The 9,341-nt window shown below is 38.7% G+C and overlaps 1 protein-coding gene across 2 annotated transcripts in view; it reads left to right on the forward strand.

Annotated features, from left to right (window-relative positions):
• Positions 1-9,341, forward strand: part of gdf11 (growth differentiation factor 11) — a 45,702-nt gene that overhangs the window by 26,232 nt on the left and 10,129 nt on the right. For both annotated transcript variants that reach the window (XM_015044408.1, XM_015044409.1), the window contains exon 2: positions 5,112-5,485. In XM_015044408.1, the coding sequence (XP_014899894.1) occupies positions 5,112-5,485 (374 nt within the window). The remainder of the gene's footprint in view (positions 1-5,111; positions 5,486-9,341) is intronic.

A 9,341-nucleotide genomic window follows, 5' to 3' on the forward strand; every position in this document is an offset into this window, starting at 1 on the left:
GTAGCTTTCATCTTTCTGTATTATTTTCATGGTTCACTATGAAAACTGACTGATAAATACTTTAACAGGAAGAAATCACTCATGGGTCTCATTCTGTCATATTGCCAACTGATCCAAATCAGGACCAAAGCCAAAACAAATGAGAATAAGGTCGTCGAAACAATGTTTCCAGTAATGTTTTAAGATAACAAAATGCAAGTGAAATATAATTCACATGAGATTTTATCATTTTTATGCATTTCACTGGTGCAAAAAACGTAGTGTGGTCTAAGCAAATGAGCAAGAAATAACATATTTACAGATATGAAATAGAAGTAGGAAGTGACATATGTGTAGGTGTGATATTGATGACAAAGTAAGGAGAGCTTTGTGGACCTTTGTGGACTTCAGAGAGGCCTGGTCTGATCTATCCAAGTTGTTACTTCCCTCTCAGATTTCCTGAACTCCCAGTATTCTACCTGATATGCCCGGTTTGGCCCAACAGGACCGGAGCTTTGCCTGAAGAAATTCTAAAAGTGTCTTAGTTTTATATCTTGCTTGTTTTTGTTTTTAGCACAACAGTAACACGGTAACACCTTGCAGGACGTTTGAGTGTTATTTAGAAAAGTCAGAAGTAATCCCTTTGTGCCTTAAGAAGTCGTAGTCCATAAGTGTATTTATATCTTGTTAAAACGTGAAAGTTTCTCATAACAAGATATAAAAGTTGTGATAATGAGACACCAAAAAGTTTATCTTTTTGTCTGGTTGAACTCTTTATAACGGTGTGCTGCTTCTGTATTTATTTCCTGGCTCGCTCTGGTAGTTTTGCTTCAGCATAGCATAATCTGTCAGCTGCTACCTTGAAAAAGCAACAGTCGCTTTGCTTAAATGCATTTTTAAGTGTATCCATCAGTCTTCACTCCTTTTCAGGCTGCACTAAATGTACAATTGACTTATTTTAATAACCACTATCATTCTCAGCCCTTTTGTTTTTCATTTTCATTTTCTAAGTAAAGCAAGTGCATGCCATCAGTAAAAAAAAAAAAAAAAAGCTACTCCTTTTGCTGTCACAGAAAGTCTTATTTCATGATTTGATTAATACAATTACAATTTTCAGATTTTCAGTGGCCACAAGCTGATGCTTTGTGGACCTCAAATTAGTTGCTAGCAACATTTTTTCAGGAAGTTTGCCTTTGTTGTTTTGTTGGTATTAATACATTTAATGATGATAATAATGATGTTAATAGTTATGGTGCTGGCTTCAGTCTCAGTTACCTCAGCCGTTTGGCATTTTTGACACTTTTGGATGAAACGTTGACTATATGTACATGACCATGCTGATGTTGCCCACAAAAATTATGATGCAAACTTTTTATATCCTGTCAGAAGAGAGATTATGCTGATCCAGCAGGTGGTGCTGAACATGCTGCTTAACGGCCCAAATAAAAGTATTAAAGTACTGAGCTGTAACTTTACAAATTTAGCAGGAAATTAAGCCATAAAAAAGTTGGCTGAATGTATGTTCTTGTGGCAAAAGAGAGCATGTTCAGACGTGAGGATCAAATGTTCCCCCGGTTCTCTTTACAAGCTAACGTTGCTCTTTTGCCACGAGTGGCATGCGCCTCCAAGATGTGGGGTGTAATTAAGCTGCAGGCATTCATCTGTGCCTCCAGCCTGTGCGTTTACAGGATCTATAAAGGCACAAATTGATTTCCCATATCAATGCAGTCATTGTTTAACATGACATAGCTCATATGTGGAGCAGGTGTGTTTAATAACCGGGGACCTGAATTGGATTACTACAAAACAGGCCCTGCTTTCTCAGGTTACTCCTTCACAAGGAGCTGAACCGCTCCGTCTCTTCGGCGTTTGCCTTTTTCCTTTTTTCTGCGAACTCGGTGAAAGCGACAAAAGCTGCAGGCGATCCAGTCCCCAAAAGTATAAAACCAAGAGCAAACTGCAGAATCATTAATTCCCGGTTTTTGTCCTGATGAACAAACACAACACCGGCCACGTTAATTGCCGCGACCTCAGCAACCCGCTAACATTTGAGAACATTGACATATTGTTTGTCCAGCGTGAGACACTGTGTAATTTACACTCACTAATGACTGTGCTTGGAGGTAGGGGCTGAAGGGCCACGTCTGTCCCGGGTTTGGCCCTTATTCAGTGCAGAATGGTGAATTCATATCCCTGAATGCATGCCCATATTTCAAGTACTTGTTTAGCTAAAAAAAAAAAAAAAAGAAAACAACCAAAAAAAGCTGGATGCCGAGTTCTGTCCTGAAAAACAATCCACTATTGGCCGGCGAATCTCCACCCAGATCAAAACAAAACAACAAAACGTGGCTGAAATAATGGTGTTGTATTTTTTAAAAGGTTTTGAGCGAACAGGCATGATGTGAAGAAAGACGTATTACCATCGCCATAGGGTTGACCTTGACCTTCAAACTCAATCTGGCTGTTAGAACTGCCCCCCCACGGCACCCCCGAGATGTAAAGAGGCTGACGGTTTTGACCCCTGATCCCATTTCTTAACTAGACTGAGGTGCCAAATAACCTTTTGACCCAGGAAGCATTTGCAGGTTGCCTGAGCAACCTCGGATTAAACCGTGATTGACAGATCCGCGCAGATTTCACTTCGCTTTTTAATGGGATTATCAAAAGCAACTACTTTACAAAATAAACGGCTCAGCTTTGCTTTTGTTTTCTTCTTCTTGTTTTTTTGTGTGTGTGTGTTTTGATCCAAATCAAATGTTCTCTGAGAAGAAGAAGAAGCCCATTGTACTGTGTTGCCACATTATTATGCTAGATAGATACAGAATACATTTCCCTAAATAAACGAACACTTTACATGGAAATGAATGTCTGAATTCAACGGATGGATAACATTAGATCAGATTGAGGTCTATGCAAATGAACCATATGCAGATCTGACACAAATCACAGCCGCGGATCACGACAGAAATAAATCTGTGAACTTCAAGTGTCCGCCAGCATAACTCTTAATTCACACCCTTAATTAATTTCCAACAAAAGGCAGGCACTGGAGGGGAAAATGGATAGAAAAACTTGAGATGTTTTATTTGTGCTTGATGTAATTTCAGGGTAGTCCATTTCATTAGCGCTGACCCAGGGGAATCGAAGGTTACCATCTGGCCACTGGCCACCATTACTGATTCTTGTTTTAATATGCAAATGGTTGTTTTCCGATCTTAAAGTAATCACAAATGTTCCCCGACTGAACGGGCCAAAATACAAGGCAGTGTGTACTCCTTACGCAGCAGCCTGTGAGAAGACAGACAAAATACTGCGCAGCGTTTTAGTGTTGTCAATAATATACATTACTGTTTTCCAATATCAACCTCCAAAAACTAAAACTTTTCCTTTTTTTTGCTTGCTCTTAGTGATTGAAATCTCACACTTGTTGCATTTAAGTAAAACAGAAAATAGGACGACGAAATCGTCCACACAACCTTTTCAGCTCACAGGAAGCTCAGGAATTAAATCGCTGCTTCAATTGTTTTAACCTTTTTAATTATTTCTCTTGTTGTTGCTTGGGTAAAAAAAATAAATACATTTCTTACTGTTACAACTTAGCATTTTAAGATTTGCACACATCTGCTCCAATTTAATAATATGTGTTCTTGTCGTTCGCATTTTTTAAGAGTGACTGAGCAAAATGTAACCTGGAGTTGCCTTACAGTTTTACCCTGGAAAAGTTATGAAATACTGATAAAGAGATCATACATGTTCTAATCAACTTAAAAAGTAAAACATGAAATACAAAAATATTTGTATTGAATTTTTTTTTTTTTACTTTTACCCTTCTGGATGAATATTGTGTTGCATTTCTTGACTATTTTGTTGTGAAATTAAGCTAGCTTAACAAAAAAATTGTATTTTAATGCTGGTTTTTTTGCACATCTTATCTGTGGTTCCAGTTATTGAGGAGTATCTCATGGTTGCATTGTGTTTATCATCTATATGTGAAAAGCAGATAAACTAGTGCAGTGGGAAAAACACATCGTACAACGTCGCTAACGGTTCCTGAACAGTTTTATAGAGGAGGATGCCGCTCAGACAGCTGTGCAAGAGTTTCCATGTTTTTATATCTGTATGTTCACTGGTTTTCTTTCACAGTTCAGAAACATGAAAGCAGGTTGTGAATTAGTTGTAAGTCTAATTTATTTTATGTGTGTGGATGTTTTTATTATCCCTGGGTGTCGTCCTGTGATGGACTGGTTAATGTAGAAAATGGGTGGATGGATTCTGCTGTTTTGGGTTGCATAATGATGTACTGCTTTGCACTGTTTGGTCAAACAATTAACTATTGTGAAGAAAAAATAGAAAAATAGTGAGTCAAGTGTTTATTTTCTGATTTTCACATCCAGAGATGAATATTATTACCCATTCTCCTTTTCAAAGTAGCTCAAGCTGACTGAGATCGAGTGGAGACAATAGGTAAACACACATTTTTAAGTCTTGCTTCAAATTCTGAATGTGAGACAAGTCTGGACTTTGACTGGACCATATTTTGATCAAAACATCTGGCTGCATGTTAAGGGCTGCTGTTCTACTGGAAGGTAAACCTTACAGCTTACAGTCTCAGGTTTTCTGCTTCTCCTAACAACATTTTTTCTGCATTTCGTTCCATTTTCACATACGGTTTGAAAAGCCTCCCTATTCCTGCAGAAGAAAAGCAAATCCAAAGCATGGAGGAGGATCCACTGAGAGGATGGAGTTAAATTAAAAGCAGTGTTAGCTTTCTGACAGACATGCCATTATTCATGAAGGCTTAGGAGTTTAAACTCGGCTTCACATGTTTGCTTTGTTCGCAACATGGTGACGATGGCTTTTTTTTTTTTTTTGGTTTTCCATAAGGATAAAATTTGTGAAATGCAGAACTAATAGTGATCCAGCTGAACTGTGAATCTCTGCAGCTCCTCCAGAGTCACCATCCGTCTCTTGGCTGACTTCCTGATCAACGCTCTCCTCATGTTTGCAAACAGCCTGGGTTAACTTTCTATTTATTTGCCAGATTAGCCCCATCTGATAATAATTTACACTTTGAGTGTTTCATCATAGTTTGCCAATTAAAAGCAGATCTCTCTCTCTCTCTCGTTTGGCAGCGGAGCCCCTGGTGCAGGTGAACGGGAAGCCCAGCTGCTGCTTCTTTAAGTTCAGCCCCAAGCTAATGTTCACCAAGGTGCTGAAGGCTCAGCTGTGGGTGTATCTCCGGCCGCTGCAGCAGACCTCCACCGTCTACCTGCAGATCCTGCGACTGAAGCCCGTCACGGAGCAGGGCAGCCGCCACATCCGCATCCGCTCCCTGAAGATAGAGCTCAACTCCAGGGCCGGCCACTGGCAGAGCATCGACTTCAAGCATGTGCTGCAGAACTGGTTCAAGCAGCCCCACACCAACTGGGGAATCGACATCAACGCCTTTGACGAGAGCGGCAATGACCTGGCCGTTACCTCGCTGCGACCCGGGGAGGAGGGGCTGGTAAGGATCCTCAGACCTGTCCCCAGGGCCGGACAGCAGGGAGGGGCCTCACTGCCGCTCACTTTTATATAAATAACAGGCAGCCTCCATCCTGCTCAGAAGTTAACCCTTTCATGCATGAATTATGATCCTTTGTGTCAGGATTTCCCCCCCCCCAATTCTTTATTTTATTTTCTTAAGGCATAAAAAAACAGGTAGGAAAAAATTTTTGTAAAGAAGAATTTATTTTCTTTTCTTTAGGTGGTCAATTGTAATTTTCTACAAATACAAAGTTGTTATTTGAAAAATATATCAGTAGTATTGTTCTTTACAATATTCTTTTTACCTGCAAGAGTCGTCTACAGTAGAAGGAGGGACCGGGTCAGTCGGCATGCTTTTTTTGTCTGTCGGCCATATTGGATTTAACAAAAATAATTTCTTGCATTTGCAGCTGATGGCCAGCAGCTGATAGTGTATTTTATGATGCATTAGTGTCCACTTCAGTGGTCTGTGTGCATTTATAACATAAAAATCCACAAGAAGGACAAGAAAATGGCTTTTAGACAGCCGTCCACTGTAGTGACCACTGTGCATGAAAGTGTTAAGATACATCTTTAATTAATGGCTCATTTGCATTCATCTTGTAAATCATTATAGTTATTCTTAATGAGGTTATATGTTTTCACATGAGACTAGGCTGCAATTAATGATGAAAATCCAAATTTACTACTTAAATGATTTGATCTTCATTTCTATCTTGCGACAACGAGAAGGACAGATGGACAGTGTGACATATTTCTGATATTATGACGATAAAATGTCAAACAATCTCAAAGAAAGCTTAGATGTTGACCATAAACCATATTTATATTTCTAATTGAGTAAGAGTTTGCATTAGCTCCTGCTCAAAAGAACTGAGACTTGACTTGGACTTTAACGACTATTAATCTGCAGCTGCATTTTACAGACTCAGGAGATGATTTGTACTCACACTCAAAACATTTGGGTTTGGACTTATTCTCCTTAAGGTCTCTAGACTTTAATTCATGCTTTAAAGACTCAGGGCTGGACTTGAGCTGGAACTCTAAAACATTAAGTCATGGACTTTCTCGTTTAAAGACACTTTATTTGACTAGAGTTTGAATTTCAAAGACTCTGTCTTGCTTTGAAGACAAGAGAGTTGTAGCCTGGGTGAAATAAAGCCACAGTCTATAAATTCTCCTATAAAAGGAAAGCAGGTATTAAAAATAAAACACAAAACACTGATTTATTCATTTAAAGGTTTGACATAATGGCCACTCTTAACTCTATTGATATTATCAAAAAAAGTACTCTCTCAATAAAAGAGAACAGAATAGAATAGAATAAACTTTATTGAACCCCCAGGGGAAATTGCTTATTTGTTTACATTTGGTGAGCTTGTGTTTGTCCCAAAAATGGTCTTATTTCTTATCTAATTTCTATAAAAAATGGCTGAAGTCAAAGCTTAGAACATGAATTACTAAATAAAATATATAAATAAAATACTTATTGCACCTAGACATAAGTCCATAAGCAGTTTGGTTTCTGTCAGTTATGTCAAAAAGCGCAAGAGCACTAAGTGAATTTAACCTTTTAACCAGACAATGAGCTTAACTTACACGATTGCTGCTGTAGGAGCCTCAGTTTGTTCAAAACTTCGTGAAATGTTTCGTTCATTTTGACGACTCCTATAAACATCGTGACGTCCTTGTACCAATGTGCGGTGCAATCAGTTCGGTTTTTGTCGTTTATTATTACACTCTCAGAAATTACAGTGGCCTCCTCGTGCCACAAAAAGAGGGAAAAGTAACAAGAAAGTGAAGAACAACTAAAAACCACCTTACTCCGTTTCCGTGGCAACCAACTGACAACAGCTCCACAAGCCGACAGAGCCAAGATTACGTTTCAGTTTTACGTCTTCAGGCTTGATGTTTATTTTACGAGTAAGTGGCCCCCATGATTAGCTGATTTAAACACCGACTGGGCTGACGGTCCGTCAGAGCAGGTTTGTGTGTCGCCTTGTTTTATTGAAACAGAAACATTGAAATTGCACATGTCCACGCTGTCAAAGAGAAGCTAGCATACTAGCTTCACTCATGCGGGTGAAGCTGGTTGTCAAAGTGAAGCTTGCACACTGACCTGCTTCACGCTTCTCAGCCATTTTATTTAGATTAAAATGTTTAACTGACTTGTGAGTTGTGACACCATTGGATATTCTTATGTAGCGTTAACATTTAATATGAAAACATTGTTTAGATTCTTAGCATGATTGTTTGTAGTGTGTAAATTTACCAACCGACTCGCATAGCAGTGGCTCATGTGTGTCATACATTAGTCACATAATTTCCAATCCAGTAGTTTAATGGTAAACCCTTTTCTACATTTTAGTTTAGTGAATATTACAGCTCAGAATAATGCACAGTAGTTTAAAACAGCCTAAATGAAGGAATATTTTTGTGTTGCCGTAAATTTAAGTGGTCTAGTTGGCATGAATCAAATGACAAAATATTTATTTTGGTTATTAGAAACATTAAGACTTGACTTGAACTTGGAAAAAGGTTATTTTATAAATGTTTTGTCATTTTGTAAAGAGAAATTAAGTCTTCAGTCTATTTTAAATTCTTAGTAAACCAAACTGAAATCACAGATTCTTTGTTTAGGATAGAAACTACACTGCTCAAAAAAATAAAGGGAACACTCAAATAACACATCCTAGATCTGAATGAATGAAATATTCTCAATGAATACTTTGTTCTGTACAGAGTTGAATGTGCTGACAACAAAATCACACAAAAATCATCAATGGAAATCAAATTTATTAACCAATGGAGGCCTGGATTTGGAGCCACACACAAAATTAAAGTGAAATGTTCCCTTTATTTTTTTGAGCAGTATATTTAAAATCCTTTTTCTTTTTTATCCTGTAGATTCTTTTTTTTTTTTTTTTTTGCTTTACCTCTCAAATGAATAATGAAGAAAACAATCTGTTTTGCTGGATGCATTTGTAGACTGCTTTATAAATGGTGAAACTCTGGTTCCAGCATGATAAATGGGCCTGCACAAATGAGTTCAAACTTCGGCCTCTAAGCAAAAGCCATCGGTGAGCCATTAATCTAGTTCGAGTTACTGAACCTGACAGTTAAATACAACATCTTTGTTGAATTATGTAGGCCACTTACCCTAGTTAAGCAACGCCAAATATTTACCAAGTGGTTATTTGGGTCAGATCTCCAGAAAACATTAGAGGTCAGCTCTGGTGTCTTGGCCAATAAACCGCTGCCCTTTGAGCGCACAGCAGTGTGCTTTATTGTTCTTAACCAAAGACAATAATTAAATCCAAAACACAGGAGGGTGTGTACGATAATATCACCAAACACAACAACCCAGAAAAGAACGAAGAGACAAACACGCCTTGATCTTCTGAGTGATTTTCCACAGTAAAAGCCAAGCCGACATGGCTTCACCCCAGCAGCTTATTTCCTCTCCTGAATGCATCACAGAGAGCTGCGCTGCAGCCCAGCTGGAATCACTGAGGGCAGAAGGAGGCTTTGTCAAACAAACATGCTGAAGTAAAATATTTGATCTGTTCGCTGCTCCCAGAGGTCAAGGTTATGGTAGCCTGCAGATGACCTTATGGGTCAGAGGTCAGCTCAAGCATACACAGTGAGCCATTAGTGTGGGTAAAAGCTAGTTTCTGTCAGTGCCCGTTGAATCAGAGACTCATTTTGCCAAAGTGAACCACAGAGTGCCACAGAAAGTCATTTCTGCCTGTTGCCGTCAGGCTTTACAATGTCCAGGTCTGGGCTAATTGTTTCAATTTGATTCTACGCTCATTTATTGATTAGTATATTGCATG

The sequence above is a fragment of the Poecilia latipinna genome, unplaced genomic scaffold (assembly GCF_001443285.1).
Source record: "Poecilia latipinna isolate Pla-1442-1.1 unplaced genomic scaffold, P_latipinna-1.0 Scaffold674, whole genome shotgun sequence".
NCBI classification, from domain to species: domain Eukaryota; kingdom Metazoa; phylum Chordata; class Actinopteri; order Cyprinodontiformes; family Poeciliidae; genus Poecilia; species Poecilia latipinna.